General features: G+C 38.2%; 1 protein-coding gene across 1 annotated transcript; it reads right to left on the bottom strand.

Moving 5' to 3' along the window:
* Nucleotides 1–12,168: 12,168 nt before the first annotated feature.
* LOC125124591 (olfactory receptor 56-like) lies at nt 12,169–13,113 on the bottom strand. The gene has a single exon (XM_047774656.1). It carries the CDS (start codon nt 13,111–13,113, stop codon nt 12,169–12,171), a length of 945 nt encoding a protein of 314 aa, XP_047630612.1.
* Between the last annotated feature and the right edge of the window lie 5,929 nt (nt 13,114–19,042).

The raw sequence follows: 19,042 nt of genomic DNA, 5'->3' as shown, positions 1-19,042 counted from the left end.
TCTTTGAAAGAGTAAACAAAATTGGCAAACCTCTGGCCAGACTCATCAAGAAGAGACAGAGACACCAAACAAATAAAATAAGAAATGAAAAAGAAGAAATCTCAGCAGATACTGTGAAAAAACATAAAAGAATACCATAAACAATTATACTTCAACAAATTTGACAATCTGGAAGAAATTGAGTACTTTCTAGAGACACTGCCCACCAAAACTGAATCAAGAAGAATAGATAATTTAAACAGACATATCACTAGAATGAAATTGAATATGTAATAAAAACACTCCCTACAAAGGTCCAGGCCCAGATGGCTTCACAGGCAAATTCTAACAAACATACAATGAAGAACTCCTACCCATCTTCTTTAAAATTTTCCAAAAGATCAAAGAAGCATGAACACTCCCAAAGTCATTCTATGAAAGCACCATCACCCTAATACCAGACAAAGATAGTAACAAAAATTTTAGGTCAATATTTTGATGAAAAGTCTTAACAAAATTTTATCCAAACGAATCCAGCAACACATGTTCATATACTGTGAACAAGTGGGATTCATTCCAGGTTCAGAAGGATGGTTCAACATAAGCAAAGCAATCAACTTCATACACCACATTAACAAAAGGAAAGTAAAAAAACACATGGACATCTCAATAGACTCAGGAAAATCATTTGACAAAATCCAACATCCTTTCATGATAAAAACTCTTACCAATGTGGGTATAGAGGGAAAATAACATAATAAAAAGCCATTTTAACAAACCACAGCAAATATAATACTCAACAAAGAAAAGCCAAAATCCTTCCAACTAAAATCTGGAACAAGAAAAAGATGACCACTCTCACCACTTTAATTCAACATAGTATTGGAAGTTCTAGACACAGCAATCAGACAAACAAAGGAAATAAAACATATTCAAATTGGAAGAGGAGGTAAAATTGTTACTCTAATCAGATGACAAGATAACTATATCTAGGGAATTCCCGTCGTGGCACAGTGGTTAACGAATCCGACTAGGAACCATGATGTTGCGGGTTCAGTCCCTGCCCTTGCTCAGTGGGTTAAGGATCCGGCGTTGCCGTGAGCTGTGGTGTAGATTGCAGACGCGGCTTGGATCCCACGTTGCTGTGGCTCTGGCATAGGCCAGTGGCTACAGCTCCGATTTGACCCCTAGCCTGGGAACCTCCATATGCTGCAGGAGCAGCCCAAAGAAATAGCAAAAAGACAAAAAAAAAAAAAAAGATACTATATCTAGAAAGCCCTAAGGACTCCACACAAAAACTATTCAAACTGATCAATTATTCATCAAAGTAGCAGGATAGTATTCAGAAGTCAGTTGCAATTCTGTTTACTAACAATGAACTATTAATGCTGGATCTTTAACCCACTGAGTGAGGCCAGGGATTGAACCTGCATCCCCATGGATGCTAGTTGGGTTCATTAACCACTGAGCCACAATGGGAACTCTGGGTCGATTAACCTTTGACACAGAATACAAGAACATAAAAAGGGAAAGAGAGGAGTTGCCATGAGCTGTGGGGTAGTTTGCAGACACCACTCGGATCCCACATTTCTGTGGCTGTGGTGTAGGCCAGCAGATGTAGCTCCAATTGGACCCCTAGCCTGGGAACCTCCATATGCCATGGGTGCAGCCCTAAACAGACAAAAAAGACAAAAAATTGGGGGGAAAATACTCTCTTCAGCAAGTGGTGCTGGGAAAATATGTAGCTGTGGTTAAATCAGTGAAGCTAGAACACACCTCACATCTTGAACAAAAATAAAATCAAAATGGCTTAAGGACTTAAATGAAACACAAGACCCCTTAAAACCCTTAGAAGAAAACATAGACAAAACATTCTCTGACATAAATTGCACCAAAGTTTTCTTAGGTCAGTCTCCCAATGCAATGGAAGTAAAAACAAAAATAAACAAATGTAACCTAATCAAAGACATAACATTTTGTATAGCAAATGAAACCATTTTAAAAATGAAAAGGTAACCTTTGGAATGGAGGAAATAGTTGCCAGTGATGTAACTTACCAGGGCTTAATCTCCATAATATACAAACAACACATTCACATCAAAAATAAAAGAACAAAAAACCCAGTTGAAAAATTGGTGGAAGACCTAAATAGACATTTCTTCAAAGACATGTGGATGGCCGGTAGGCATATGAAGAAATGTACAACATCACTAATTATTAAAAAAATGTAAATCAAAACTACAATGAGGTACCACAATATAACTGTCAGAATAGCCATTATTAATATGTTTACAAATAATAAATGCTGGTGAGGGAGTGGAGAAAAGGGAACCTCCTGCACTGTTGGTGGGAATGTAAGTTGGTAACCACTATGGAGAACAGTATGGAGATTCCTCAAAAAAGTGAATATAGGACTACCATATGATATAGCAATTTCATTCCTGATCATATATCCTGACAAAACTACAATCCAAAAAAAGGTACAGTCACTCATATGTTCAGAGCTGCACTATTCATGGTAGCTAAGACATGGAAATAAACTAAAAGTCCATCAACTAATGAATGGAGTAAGAATAAGTGGTACATGTTCCCTGGCTGGCCAAAGAGCCACAAGAGACCCAGCAGTGCAAGTACTGTGGCTAGCCAAAGGAGCCACAGGGAGCCCAGTGGCACACATTTCATGACAGGCCAAAGGAGCCATGAGAGGGCTGGCAGAATGGCATTTGCCCCTGAAGCTACAGGGAGAAATCTCAAGAGCCTTGCTGGCAAAGGGAGGAACTGTAGGAACAACAGCTGGTGTTGCCAGCTACACGAAGTGGTCCTGAGAGCTGCCTGGTTTTGGGAGGGTTTGCAGGAGCCACTACTGCCCCCATGCTACAAAACCAGTCCTGCAAACTGTGAACCACTGCCTCAAGGATGTCATACCTAGCAGCCATCTGGCTCCAGAAGAGATAGTGTGATAGTGCTGATCCCATCACTTGTTCTGGGGTACCTATGAGCTACTATCATCCCTGAGAACTCCAGGACTGGGCACTGGCTGCTGCATCTACCTACTTGCTGTCAAGGGGACCATAAACAAAGAGATATACAATATGACATGGCAATGAAATAGCTTTCATAAGAAGGTAAAAGACAAGAGCACACAAAAACAACTAAATTAAGAGGAGATAGGCAATCTACCTGAGAAAAGAATTCAGAGTGATGATGGTAAATATGATTCAAGATCTCAGAAAAATAATGGAGACACAAATCGACCTAAATAGACATTTCTTCAAAGACATGTGGATGCCTGGTAGGCATATGAAGAAATGTACAACATCACTAAAAGAAAATTTTAACAAGAAATTTTACAAGAAAATTTTAGCAAAGAGATAGAAGAAAATTTTACAAGAAAATTTTAACTTACAAGAAAATTTTAACAAAGAGATAGAAGATTTAAAGAGCAAGTAAACTCAGACAGAAGCACAAGATCTGAAATGAAAAATACACTAGAAAGAATGACTACCAGGATAATGGAGGCAGAAGAACGAATAGTGAGGAGGAAGACAGAATGGTGAAAATCACCGTCACAGAAAAGAATAAAGAAAAAAAGCATGAAAAGAATTCAGAATAGTCTAAGGTACCTCTGGGACAACATTAAATGTACCAAAACTCACACCATAGGAGCTTCATAAGGAGAAGAGAGAGAAAGGGCCAGAGAAAACACTCAAAGATTATAGCCAAAAACTTCCCTAAATGGGAAAGGAAACACTCATTCAAGTTAAGGAAGCACAGAGAATCCCATACAGGACAACTCCAAGGCTAAACATAGCAAGACACATACTGATCCAACTGACAAAAATTAAATACAAAGAAAAAAATTAAAAGCACAAGGGAAAAACAACAGATAACATATAAGGCAACCCCCATAAGGACAACAGCTGATTTTTCATCAGAAATCCTGCAAGCTAGAAAGGAGTGGTAAAATATATTTAAGGTCATGAAGGGGGGAACCTAGAACCAATAATACTCTACCCAGCAAGGCTCTCATTCAGATTTGATGGAGAAATAAAAAGCTTTTCAGACAAGCAAAAGCTAAGAGAATTCAACACCTCCAAACTAACTCCTCAGCTACTAAAGGAACTTCTCTAGGCAAAAAACACCACAATTAGAAATAAGAAAATTGGAAAAAATAGCAAAATGTTAAATTGTTGACAGAATGGTGGTTACATGGCAGTTCATTATGCCCTTCTTCCTGCTTTTGTGCATGTTTTCAATGTCTATAATTTAAAAAGTTGAAATAAATAAAAAAAAGAAATAAGAAAATTGCAAACGATAAAGCTCACTGTTAAAGGCAAAGATAATATTAAAGTAGTAAATCACCAATTTACAAATATGATACCAAAACTAGAATGCACAAGAAGATGAAAGGACAAATGCAGAACATTTAAAATGCATTTGAAAATAAAGGGGTAGCAACTAAAAACAATTCTGTACATATGTAGTTAGTTACATCAAAATCTAATGAGAACCACAAGCCCCAAAACTATAATAGACACATGCATAAAAAAGAAAAAGCAATCCAAACACAACACTAAAGATATTCAACAAATCACAAGAGAAGACTACAAAAGAAGGGAAGTAAAAAAGCCCCAAAATATCAATCCAAAAAAATTAAGAAAATGACAATAAGTACATACTTATCCATAATTACATCAAATGTAAATGGATTAAATGATCCAGCTAAAAGATACAAACTGGCTGAATGGATACCAAAACAGGACCCATAGATATGATGTTTACAGGAAACTGACTTCAAACCTAAGGACACAACAAAAGAAGGTATTACATGCAAATGGAAATCAAAGAAAAGCAGGAGTAACAATACTCATCAGACAAAATAGCCTTTAAAATAAAGGTCACAGGAGACAAAGAAGGATACTACATAATGATCAAAATATAAATCCAAGAAGAAGATATAACAATTATATATGCACCTAACATAGGATCACCATAATATATAAGGCAACTGCTAACATCCATAAAAGGAGAAATAAACAGTAGCACACTAATAGTGGGCAACATTAACACCCCACTTACATGAATGGACAGATCATCCAGACAGAAAATCAACAAGGAAACACAGGCATTAAATGACACCCTACACCAGATAGACTTAACAGACATTTATAGAACATTCCAACACAAAGTAGCATTCTATACATTCTTTTGGAGTGTACATGGAATATTCTCCAGGATATATCACATCTTGGGCCACAGATTAAGCCTTGACAAACTTTTAAATGCTGAAATTATTTCAAGCATTTTCTCCAACTACAATGCTACTAGACTAGCAGTCAACTATAAGGGGGAAAAAAGGCAAAAACACAAACTCCTGGAAGCTAAACAATATGCTGCTAAACAACCAATGGATCATTGAAGAAATTAAACAGGAAATCAAAAGATACTTAGAGACAAATGACAGTGAAATATGACAATCCAAAACCTATGGGACACAGCAAAAGCAGTTATGAGAGGGAAGTTTATAGCTATACTATCTTGCCTCAGGAAAGAAGAAAAAACTCAAACAACCTAACCTTACACCTTAAACAGCTAGAGAAGAAAGAATAGACAAAGCCAAAAATTAGTAGAAGGAAAGAAATCATAAAGATTAGAACAGAAATTAATAACATAGAGACAAAGAAAACAATCATCAATAAGATCAATGTAACCAAAAGTTAGTTCTTTGAAAAGATAAATAAAAGTGATAAACCTTTAGCCAGACTCATCAAGAAAAAAAGGGAAAGGGTTCAAATCAATAAAATTATAGATGAAAAAGGAGAAGTTACAACTGAAAAAATACAAAGGATCATAAGAGAATGTAAGCAACTATATGCCAATAAAATGGACAACCCACAAGAAACAGACAGATTCTTACAAAGGTACAAACGGCCAAGATGAGCCAGGAAGAAATAGGAAATAAGAATAGGCCAATCACAAGCACTGAAATTGAAAATATGATTTTAAAATTTCCAACAAACAAAAGTCCAGGCCCTGATGGCTTCACAGGCAAATTCTATCAAACATTCACAGAAGAGTTAACATCTATTCTTTTGAAACTCTTCTAAAAAATAGCAGAGGGAGGAACACTCCTAATCTCATTCTATGAGGCTACCATCATCCTGATACCAAAACCAGACAAAAATACCACAAAAAAGAAGAAAATTACAGGCAAATATCACTATAAGCATATATGTATAAATGGAAGAGGGGGAAAAAACCACATAGATGCAACAATTGTAAGAGAATAATATTAAGAAGAGTTAAATGCCAAAAAATATATTCAATGTAGAAAAATGGATTAATTCTTAGAAACTGAATCAGGAAGAAATAAATAATCTGAACAAGCTGGCTGCTGGTATTTAAATTGAATCAGGAATCAAAAAATTGTCAACAAACAAATTTCCAGGACTGGACTGATTCACAGGGGAATTCTACCAAATATATAAAGAAAAGTTAATACTTACTCTTCTGTAACTATTCAAAATAAATAAATAGGAGGCAACAAACCCAAATTCATCCTATGAGGCCACCATTAATCTGATACCAAAACACATAAAGACACTACCAAAAAAAAAGAGGACTATAGGCTAATATCTCTAATAAATATGATGCAGAAATCCTCAAAAAAAATTTATCAAAGTCAACAATATTTTAAAATGATCATACACACATGAATAATTTTAAAAATCAATTTTATTTTTTACCTGAATATGAAAATAATATATTTTTACTATAGAAAGTTTGGAAAATACAGTAAAGCACAAAGAAGGAAAGAAAATTTAATTTTTCTGTCACCACCCAGAAAGAAAATGGTTATATAATATGATTAAATGGGATTTATTCCAAAGATTCAAGGATTATTCAGTATCTACAAATCAATCAACTTGATGCATCACATTAATAAAATGAAGGTTAGAAATCACATGATCACTCAATATACAGAGAAAAACCATTTGACAAAATCCAACTTCCATTCATGGTGAAAACTCTCATCAAAGTCAGTATGGAGAAAACATATCTCAACATAATAAAGGCCATTTATAAGAAAAGATTCCTTTACAATCAGGAACTAGACAAGGATGCCCACTCTTTCTTATTCACTCTTTTGTTTTACTAAATTATAGTTGATTTACAATGTTGTAACAACATCTGCTGTAGGGCAAAGTGATCAGTTTTATATATATATATATATATATATATATATGTTTATATATATACATGTTCTTTTTCTCAAATTAAATTTCAGAATGTATAAGCAATGAGATACTACCATATAGCACCAGGAACTATATCCAGTCTCTTGGGATAGAACACGATAGAAGGATGCCCACTCTTTCAACTTCATTTAACATAATATTGGAAGTCCTGGCCACAGCCATCATACAAGAAAAAGATATAAAAGGCATCCACATTAGAGGGAAGGAAGTAAAACTCTCACTATTAACAGATGACATCATACTATATATAGAAAACATTAATATCACCACTAAAAATCTATGAGAACTAATAAATAATTCACCAAAGTACAGCATGCAAAATTAATATGCAAGAATCTGTTGCTTTTCTATAAAATAAATGAAATATCAGGGAAAAAGCAAGAAAATAATCTCATTTATAATTGTGTCAAAATAATAAAACACCTAAAAATAAACTTAACCAAAGTGAAGGACCTATGCTCTGAAAAGTACAAAACATTGATGAAGGAAATATAAATAAAAGTTAAGATATTCCATATGCATAGATTTTAATAGTTAATATAGTTAAAATATGCATATGACACAAAGAAATCTACAGATTTAATGCATTGCCTATCAATATACACATGACATTTTTCAGGGAACTACAGCAAACATTTCTAGATTTATATAGTACCACAAAACCACAAATATACAAGGCAATCTAGAGAGAAAAAAGCAAAGCTGGAGTTATCATAGTCCCTAACTTCATACTACACTATAAACTTCAGTAATTAAAAGAGTATAATACTAGAGTTCCCACTGTGGCACAACAGAATTAGCAGTGTCTTGGGAGGACTGGCACACAGGTTGGATCCCTGGCCCAGTGCAGCGTGTTAAGAATCCAGCATTACCTCAGCTGCAGCTTAGTTTATAACTGCAGCTTGGATCTGATCCCTGGCCTGGGAACTCCACATGCCATGGGGCAGCTAAAAAAGAAAACAAACAAACAAACAAACAAACAAAAACAGTATGGCACTGTTTTGACCACAGACACATAGAACAGTGGAATAGAATAGCCAGAAATAAACCCATGCACATATGATTATTAAAACATGAAAAACGGCGCAAAAACATATCTTGGGTAAAAGGCTTTTTTTGATAAGCGATGTTGAAAAAATTGTACAGCTACATGTGAAAGAATGAAATTAGAACATTTTCTTATATCATATACACTACTCAATATAAAGATCTAAATGTAAGAGCAAAAACCATAAAACTCCTAGCAGAAAACATGCATTGTTTTCTCATATATTTCCTGGCAGTACACTCATTGACAAAGTCCTGGCAACATTTTTTGCATTTGTCCCATTAGGCAAGAAAAGCAAAAATAAACAAGTGGGACCTAATTAAACTCAAAAGCTTCTGCACAGTGAAGGAAACCAATGATAAAATAAAAAGACATTCTAGTAATGAGAGACAATATTTGCAAATCATATGTCTGATAAGGGATTACTATCCAATATACATATGACCTCATACAACTAAACATAAAAAAATTTTCAAATAGGCATAAAACCCAAATAGATTTTTTTTAAAAAAATTGCATGTATATGGCCAACATACACATGAAAATATGCTTAACAGCACTAATAATCAGGAAAATACTAATTGAAACTTTAATAATATATCACTTCTCATCTGTCAGAATGGATATAGTAAAAAATCCACCAAATAATAAATATTGGTGAGGATAAGGAGATAAATCCTAGTACACTGTTGATGGGATGCAAATTTGTACAGCTACTATGGAGTGCCTGCTGTGGCCCAGCAGGTTAAGAACCTGACTAGTATCCATAAGGTTACTTGTTCGAATCCTGGCCTTTCTCAGTGGGTTAAAGGATCTGGTGTTGCCATGAGCTGTGGCATAGATTACAGAAGTGGCCCAGATCTGTTGTTGCTGTAAGTGTGGTATAGGCCGGCAGCTACAGCTCCAATTCAACCCCTAGCCTGGGAAATTCCAAAGCTGCAGGTGTGGCCATTAAAAAAAATTGTACAGCTACTATGGAAAACAATATTGGCAGTTCCTCAAAAATCTGAAAAAATAGAACTACCATATGATCCAGTAATTCCAGTGCTGGGTAAGTATCTGAAAAAAAAAATGAAAACACTGATTTGAAAAGATACATGCACCCAGGGTTCATAGCAGCATTATTTACAATAGCCAAAATATGGAAGCAAACTTAGTGTCCATGAACACCTTAATGGATAAAGAAGATATGGTATGTGATACACACACACACACACACACACACAGTGAATGATTCCTCAGCCCTAAAAAAAATTATTATTTTTTGTGCCATTTGAAACAACATGAATGGACCCAGAGCATATTATGCTTAATGAAGTAAGACATAGAAAGGACAATAATGTATGTTTTCATTTATTTGTGGAATCTAAAAAATAAAACAAAAATGAATAAAAACAAAATAGACACAGACTCAAAGACACAGAACAAACTAGTGATTACCAGTTGGGAGAGCTGAGGGAGGTTCAATATAGGGAAAGGGAATTAAGAGGTACAAACTACCAGGTATAAAATGATTAAGATACAAGGAAGGGATGTACAGCACAGAGAATGTAGACAACATTTTACAATGACTTTAAGTGGAGTATAAGCTATAAAGTATTGAATTGCTATGTTGTACACCTTAAACCAATATATTGATATAAATCAACTGCAGTTGAAATTTTTTAAAAGAGAGTGTTTAAAATTTTTTGTCTAATTTTTCTATAATATGAATTTCATCTTGAGTGAATTAGACTGTTAATTCGGCTTATAATTTAGATTTTTGTTTGCTTTGGGCCTCCTTTCTCAAACAAAGATTTATCTTTTTATTTTGTTATTATTTTTGGCTCTCTCAGCATCTCCTCTGGCAAAAACGTGTGCCAGCCTCCCTGCTGTTCTCAGTAGTTGGTGAATAGTTCTTTCCAGGCTTCTGGTCCTATATCCTTAAGGATTTTTTTTTTTGGTTTTGCTTTTTAAGGCCACACCCATTGGCATATGGGTTGAACACCACAGCCGCAGCAATGCAGGATCCGCTCCATGTCTGCAACCTACACCACAGCTCATGGCAACACCAGGTCCTTGACCCACTGAGCGAGGCCAGAGATCAAACCCACAACCTCATGGTTACTAGTCAGATTCGTTTCCACTGTGCCACAGTGGGAACTCCCTTAAGTATGTTTTAAAGTGAGGATTCAGGAGTTCCCGTCGTGGCGCAGTGGTTAACGAATCCAACTAGGAACCATGAGGTTGCGGGTTCGGTCCCTGCCCTTGCTCAGCGGGTTAACGATCCGGCGTTGCCGTGAGCTGTGGTGTAGGTCGCAGATGCGGCTCAGATCCTGCGTTGCTGTGGCTCTGGCGTAGGCCGGTGGCTACATCTCCGATTAGACCCCTAGCTTGGGAACCTCCATATGCTGCAGGAGCGGCCCAAAGAAATAGGAAAAGGACAAAAAAATTAAAGTGAGGATTCAGGATTTCCCATTATGGTACAGTGGAAACAAATCCAACTAGTATCCATGAGGATGCAGGTGCGATTCCTGGCCTCGCTCACTGGGTCAAGGATCCAGCATTGTCATTAGCAGTGGTGTAGGTTGCAGGCATGGCTCGGATCCTGCTGTAGCTGTGCCATAGGCCGGCAGCTGTAGTTCCAATTCAACCCCTAGCCTGGGAACTTCCATGCCACAGGTGCAACCCTTAAAAAAAGCAATAAAAAAATAAAGTGAGAACTCAGAGTTGTTGCCCTCATGATGTGGGCACTATGGCAGGGATAAGAGGCTCCTCACCTGGAGATCTGTGAGTTATCTTACTGGACATTATAGAGAGGCTGGGCTGTGAAAGCTTCTCTTTTCCTGTGTGGCATCCTGCTGTACAAGCCTTCCTCTACTCTCCTTTTTCCTGCCCAGTGATTAGTGATGCCCTCTGAGTTCCCAAGGGCCCAACTTTGATGCTCCTCTAAGGTTGCTCCTCCAGCTTGTACTCAACTTTCACTTACTCTCCTTCCCAATTCAAAGCTCACCCATCCTCTCGGAGCAGAACTTCTGAGTGGATTCTTCTGGGAGAGAGTGTCCCATCCAACTTTGTCTCCACAAGATGGCTCTCCTCATTGAAACCTCCTTTCTCAGCCTGTGGTAATTTCAGTTTGTAATTCTTATATTAAACCTGTCTTCAGTGTTTCCATGATTTAATTTATGACCTCTCCCTGACACCAACCATGAGACTGGGGCTGTCTTAATGCCCACATACCTTGAGAATTTGAGCAAACACTAAATTAATATAAATTTCTGTGTGTCACAGGTCAGTTTCTCAGAAGGAGAATGAGACAGCTTTTGCATGCAAAAGTTTATTAGAGAATGCTCTCAGCATTGAAAACTTTGGTGGAGGAAGGGAGTTAAGGAAGCAAAATTGGACATAGGAAGAAGTTTTCTGCAATTCCTCAAATGATCCTGTGGAGAGGTTGGAGTTGGGGGGCTCTGAAGCTGGGATGGCCCTTCAGGGTCAAACTGAGCAAGGCAGTCAAATATTTGTACCCTCCACTGACAAGTCATGAGATTCAGTCTGCTCCCCAAGAAGAAGCATGGCTTTGGACAAGGTGCCTCTCTTCAGCCCTGAGTAACTTGTGAGAGGGACACAGCTCAGAGTTGTCACCTGTCTGCTCCCTCAGCAGCTGAGGGATAAAGAATCTGAGTCTTCTAGTCTTTGTAATCCAGAAGGCTCAGCCTTACCCCACATTGCCTACACTCAGCATGGACATGATATATTGAATTAATGAGACAATCTAATTACCTCTGGCCAAAGAATGTTATTTTCAGTAGTGCACATTTGTATCTACAACAATCAAACTGCAGTTGATTAAGTCACATTCCCAGAGCCCATAGCTATAAATGAAGTGACATCGCCAAACCATCCCTAACCTGCACCACATGGACACCTCACCAGGAGTTTTCTGAGAGCACCAGCAACTTCTTTATTTCTCAGGCTATAGATGAGTGGGTTGAGCATAGGGGTGATCATGGTATAGAAGGCAGAGACCACTTTGTCCTGTTTGGAGGAGTGATATGCCTGGGGCCGCATGTAAGTGATCATAGCAGCCCCATAGAAAAGAGACACTACAGCCATGTGAGAGGAACAGGTAGCAAAGGCCTTCTTCCGACCTTCAGCTGAGTGCATGTGGAGCACAGTCACCAGGATCAGCAGGTAGGAGACAGAGATGACAGAGAAGGGCAGGAGAAGCATGAGTACACAGCACACATAGATCATAGTCTCATAGAGGGAGGTGTCAGCACAGGCCAGCTTAAGAACTGCAGGGATATCACAGAAGAAGTGGTCAATTTCCTGGGATCCACAGTAGGGAAAGCTCAGGGTATAGATGGCCTGAATCAACCCATCTACCAGGCCAAAGAGCCAAGACCCCACCACCATGAGCCAGCAGACATGGCGGCTCATGACCACTGAGTACCTCAGTGGGTTGCTGATGGCCACATAGCGATCATAGGCCATGAAAGCCAGCAGGAAGCACTCATCCCCAAGAAGGGTGACAAAGAACAGGATCTGGAGGCCACAACCTGTGAAGGAGATGGAGCCACTGCCCAGAAGGAAGTCGATGGCCATCCGTGGCACAATGGTAGAGATGAGCATGAGGTCCATGAGTGACAGCCAGCTGAGGAAGAAGTACATGGGGTTGTGCAGGCGAGAGTCAATGTTGATGAGGAGGATCATGAGCCCATTGCCAGAGAGAGCCACCAGAAACATGACCATGATGATGGAGAAGAGGAGGAGGTGCAGGGGTGAGTGGGTGAAGAGTCCCAGGAGGATGAAGTGAGAGATGAGAGTCTGGTTTCCCATCAAGGCCATTCTTCCTGCAGAGGGATGTGCCAGACAGAGGGTTGGGATCTGAAGCAGGAGGTTTATGTTTAGTGCTATAATACTGTGGCCATTAACACTTTCCACAAAGCTTTGTGTTCTTCAAATTTTACTTGGTTTAGAATAACAATTATGACCAATTAAGACAATGAATCTTAACAAGCAATCAGGCTGTTCTTGATGCTTTAAATTTCATGTCTTTCTGCATGTAGTTGAGAAGAAAATTTTAAGTTTTTCTAAGATGGGCACTGCTTCTGCCTCTACCAGGATTGGTCTGTAGTCCAGCCAGCATAGTTTCTTCTCCTACAAAGCTACAGGTGAGCCTCACTCAAGGATTTGCTTTGTCAGGCAAAATTAAATTTGGATAACAGCTATCTGATAAAGTGATAGTAAAGACTGAAGGTGAAAACATAAGCTTTACCTAATAATATAGAAATGATAAAAGTTGACATTAGTTGAGCATTTCTCATGCACCAGGCACCATAATGAGCACTCTATCACATCTTCATATTTAATCCTCATAACTTCCCTGAAAGAATAAATATTATCCCCATTTTGCAATTTGGAAAAATTATTCACTGCAAGATTTAGAAATTATTTTCAAATATAAAAACCTAAAATTTTTCAAAAAGATAGTAAATGAGAAACTAGAGGCAATACAAAGGCCCAAAACAAAGAGAAGCTAAATAAGTTATGGTATAGTCAAAAGATAAAATATTATGTTTTCAATGGGATATTTATGACATTTGCTCTGAGATACAGAGCAAAAAAACATATATCAAGTAGTATTTTTAAGTATTTCAAAAGACTGGGAGAAATATGCCAAGATTATGTGAATCTTGAATATGTGGCTCTTTCTAGGTAGCAGGGTTAAAATTTATCTCCCTCCAATCCTTTTTAATTTACACATTTTCTAGAAGATACATTGATATATTGTTTAAATTTAAAGTAATGTTTTATAATATTATTGGCATCCATAAATCTGCATATTTCTTATAGAATATCAGTATTTAGTGAAGTAGTAGAAAAAATAAATATATCTTATTTGCAAATGCAATAGAAACTGTGAAGTACCTATGAAAGAACTCTACTTCTAGAAATTATAAAACATAACTGGAATACAGAAAAGAAGATCTGAAGAAATCTCTGTGTGTTCTTAGAGACATAAACTCAACAGCATAAATATGTAAATTCTCCACAAAATTAATCCTTAAATTCCATGTGATCCTAATTAAAATCAATAGGATACTTGCAGCTTGAAAATGGCAGTGTAGGAGTTCCCGTCGTGGCTCAGTGGTTAACGAATCCGACTAGGAACCATGAGGTTGAGGGTTCGGTCCCTGCCCTTGCTCAGTGGGTTAATGATCCCGCGTTGCCGTGAGCTGTGGTGTAGGTTGCAGACACGGCTCAGATCCTGCATTGCTGTGGCTCTGGCGTAGGCTGGTGGCTACAGCTCCGATTTGACCCCTAGCCTGGGAACCTCCATATGCCGTGGGAATGGCCCAAGAAATGGCAAAAAGACAAAAAAAATGGCAGTGTAGAATTAGAATTCTCTCAGAAGTCACCCAAAGACAGTAAAGAGATTGAGAGAAGAAACATTGTAAATGTTAGATGAGGTTGGGCTGGCTAAAAGAAGAAGCCACTAAATAAAATGGGAAGGGACACCAAAAGCAGTAGAAACTGAGTAGGGTGAAGAGAAAAGTGCAAAAAGGACACTTGTGAGCCCAGACCACAAATTAACCACCCCAAAGAGAGAAGAAAAACCAAAATTGCTCATTTGTGTCAGCCAGCATAGGCTAAAATATGGTACAAGGAACTTCTTGGAATGTAGTTTATCCCAATAAGCAGGGGAGAAAGGAATTGAACAAAGACTCCCACAGATAAACCGTATTTGCAAGAAGAATTCTGTCTCAATGGCAGGGGGGAGAAGAGAGGATGTTCATTAGGAACAGTCCTAAAGTTTCCCAACTCAGTAGTCCAAGGAAAACTAAATAGTATCCTCAACAGCCAGGGTCCCAAGACCTAAGATACACTAATAACTCAATTTCTGGGTTAAAATGACAGGTTGAACAAATCTAATATCTGTTTCCTCAAAAAAAAAATATCACTAGAAGGAGAGAAATCACAGGTAAAATTAGAACAATAGAGAAGACAAAAACAACAAAGCTTTTAGAACCTGGGAGCAGCTGGGCAGGTGGTAACTACTTGTAGACCCAAGTAGGCTGGAGGAATGATTAAGCCAGGGTATTGCAGAATGAAAGTGAAGATTGCCTGAAAGTCTGATGGAAAAGCAGAGTTACCTCCCAACCCCACACACATGGGCCTTTTCCTTGCTCATCCTGGCAGAAAGTAGGAAAATAATTCTCCAGGGAAAGGGCAGCCAAAATTCCCAAGCCCAGGGGAGGCCCATTGGAGGTAAGGGTGCTGTGAACTCAAGAGGATATGTGAAGAAAAGGGGGTGCCTGACAGGGACTCCCACTCAGCTCCCAGGACCTAGATTTATTCCCTTCAGGTGGAAAAACAGATGAGCCTCTGCTCAATCCAGTTTCATCCTCTATTCTGACAGTGTGGATAAAATAGGAAAATGTATATAAAAGCCTTTATTTTTATTTTATTTTATTTTATTTTATTTCATTTTATTTTATTTTCCAATGTATAGCATGGGGACCAAGTTACACTTTACTTTAATGCCTGGCACATAGTAAGTGCTCTAAACATATTGGCAGCTGTTCTGAAGTCTACAAGCTTCATCACCTATTATACTCTGGACAAAGGGAGGCAGAAGGAGGAATATAAAGAAAAAGTTTTTCTAAAAATGAGATGCATTGAAAATCAGAATTTGGAGTTCCCGTCGTGGCGCAGTGGTTAACGAATCTGTCTAGGAACCATGAGGTTGCGGGTTCAGTCCCTGCCCTTGCTCAGTGGGTTAAGGATCCGGCGTTGCCGTGAGCTGTGGTGTAGGTCGCAGACACGGCTCGGATCCTGCATTGCTGTGGCTCTGGCGTAGGCCGGCAGCTACGGCTCTGATTAGACCCCTAGCCTGGGAACCTCCATATGCCGCAGAAGTGGCCCAAGAAATAGCAAAAAAGACAAAAAAAAATCAGAATTTATAAGTTGAAAGCCAGCTTGGATACTGTTTACTGTGACTCATTGGATGCATACATTATGTTCAATAAATGCCTTTTCATCAATTGGTTGGAAAAATAAATGGCTAATAAAGGAAAGCCTACTATAATGCAATCTAATACCTAGATGCCAATTGAGAAAAAATTTTTCCTGAAAAAGCCTTACCAGGTGGCTAAAATACAAATAGTTTTACTTGTGCAAAGCAGGAGCTATCCTAGGGCAAAGGGACCTTCCTGCACCCCTCAGATCAGACTTGGCAGAAACCAAGGTTGTGCGCAAGAAACTCCTGCAGAGGTGTACCTGGGAATTTTGTCAGAGAGCCCTGAAGCAGAAAGGGGAGAAGTCAAAAGCATGGTACAGCTTTCTCAAAGAGAGGGAAACTATAAGGTAGGAAGAGGGAGGAGCAAACACATGAAAACATGTTTCTCCAAATAACAGCAGAGTCCTGACTGACCTTAAACTAGATGTGGTATAGGAGAGACTGTCTAACATATATATGGAGTTTTGGGAAGCAGCTAACAGAAACTTGTGTTCAAGTATTGGAAACATAGGCATACATGGTAGGTAGGCATGAGAGGACTTCACCACTGTCTTTCAAAATCTAGCAACTAGATACCATCAGAGACAGATAACTCTCCCAGTACCTTAAAGAGTCCAATTTCACATGGTCTAGCTATTGCTGCATCCTCTCTTGAGGATGAGAAAAAATAGTGCTCACTTTTCCTAAAACCCGTGATGAGATCCTGAGGAGGTAATTTTTTCTTTCTTGTGGGTCTCAGTCTCCCAAGCTTTAAAATAAATATTTGATCAAACAGCTCTCAGGTCTTCTTTAATTCTACCATGGATAAAGGATTAAGAAGGAAAAAATTCAAAAACAAAATTTAACCACACAAGAGTTTTCTACCTTCACAGAAATAGACAAGAGAACGTCAGGGATAGTTGTAGGGTGAACAGACATTTTAAGAATTTGATAACAGAAAGGTGAAACATAAGACACAGAGAAGAAAACCTACATGTGAAATCATGTAACCAATGACATCAGGAAGACCTGGAGAGTCAAGAGTCTGATCTTATTGAGAGCCCTATGTCCTTAGTGAAAAGATTCCACAACCCAGGGAGGGATGCTCTGATGAGTCAGTTGTGTCTGCGATGGGGTCTCAGTGCAAGAAAGCTTGCACATAAAAATATTTTGAAGGGACAGACCTGAAACAGAGGCAGGAGGGACTGAAGAAAAGTAGAGAAGAGAAATTTCCAGGAAAAAGAAAGGACAAAGATTTGGACAAATCTCCTCTAGAATCTCCTCCTATTCCATGAAAATAGAATATTCCACAGGCAAGAAATACCCCATACTTTCCACCATAGCTATGGAAAGGTTTTGAATAAATTCATTAAGAAAATGCATTAAAATGGGAAGAAAATTGATCCGAAAGAAGGACCCCAGAAAAAGCATAGAAAAGTGACATTCACGCTAAAACCTGGCAGAATTTTTAGGGGTTAAGAAAAAGCCTCCCAGAAACAAAAATTAGAGCACAGAGAGACCATACATTCCTCATCCAAAAGCATAGCAGTGTGGAGTTGGCTAGACCATGAGCAGAGGGGCTTCTTGCTGAGAGACAACACAGAGGCTCTCACCTGTGGTAGAAGCTCCTTGCTGGGTCAGGTCTAGTACTCAGCTGAGAGGTTTTATTTCTTGCCACTTCTCACTGCCAACCATTGATCTCCTTTCTGCTGTGACTAAAGAAAGTTACTTCTGTTCTTACAAGTCCTTAGAGAACTCTTCTATGCTACATCTCTGTCCCCAGTCTCTTGCAATTAAACCTCTTGGGGAAGGAAGCCTCCTGCAAAGTTCTCTGCTCATCTTGGCTCACCAACAAACAAACTCTCTCCCAGGGGAATGTGGAGAGGAAAACTAGGAAGAGATTCTATGGTCCATCTAGGAAGAATTGTCTATCTTTCTATTCCAAAATAGAAAAAAATTGATTGTGGTATTGTGGTGATCATTTCACAACGCATACATATATCAAAACATTAATGCCTGGGGGGAGGGGGAGAGAGTGGGATGGATTAGGAGCTCGGGGTTAATGGATGCAAACTGTTGCTTTTGGAATGGATTAGCCATGAGATCCTGCTGTGTAGCACTGATAATTCTGTCTAGTTACTTATGACAGAGCATGATACTGGGAGAAAAAAGAATGTATGCATGTATGTGTAACTGGGTCACCATGCTGTACAGTAGGAAAAAAAACTATATTGGGGAAATAACACTTTTATATATATGTGTGTGTGTGTGTGTATAATTTGTACAATTACACTTCAGTAAATCTGAAAAAGAGAGATATCCTATCAAAAAGTTTTAACCCCCCAACAAAGAAAATTCTAGGTCCAGATTGCATCATTAGTGAAATTTACCCAATATTTAAAGAAAAAAATAATACCACTTCAGCTCAATTTCTTCCAAACATATATGATGAAATATTTCTAACTAATTCTATGAGGCCAATATTACCCTGACTCCAAACATAGACGAACACACCACAAGAGACAAAATTGCTGACCAGTATCTCTTATAAATGTAGATGCGAAAATCATTAACAAAATGAAACCAAACAAAATCTAAACTCACGCAAAAGAGATATACATCTTAACCAAGTATAATTTATGTCAGGAAAGCAAGGGTGATTCATCATATGAAAAATTATTAATTTAGTACATCACATTAATAGAACAAAGTGGAGAAAAATAACATGATTTTCTCAAATGATGAGGAAATTTGACAAATATAAACATCCTTTCA

The sequence above is a fragment of the Phacochoerus africanus genome, chromosome 4 (assembly GCF_016906955.1).
Source record: "Phacochoerus africanus isolate WHEZ1 chromosome 4, ROS_Pafr_v1, whole genome shotgun sequence".
Taxonomy (NCBI): Eukaryota; Metazoa; Chordata; class Mammalia; order Artiodactyla; family Suidae; genus Phacochoerus; species Phacochoerus africanus.
Note: the sequence above shows the minus strand (reverse complement) of the source record. Positions and strands in the feature narration are given on the sequence as shown.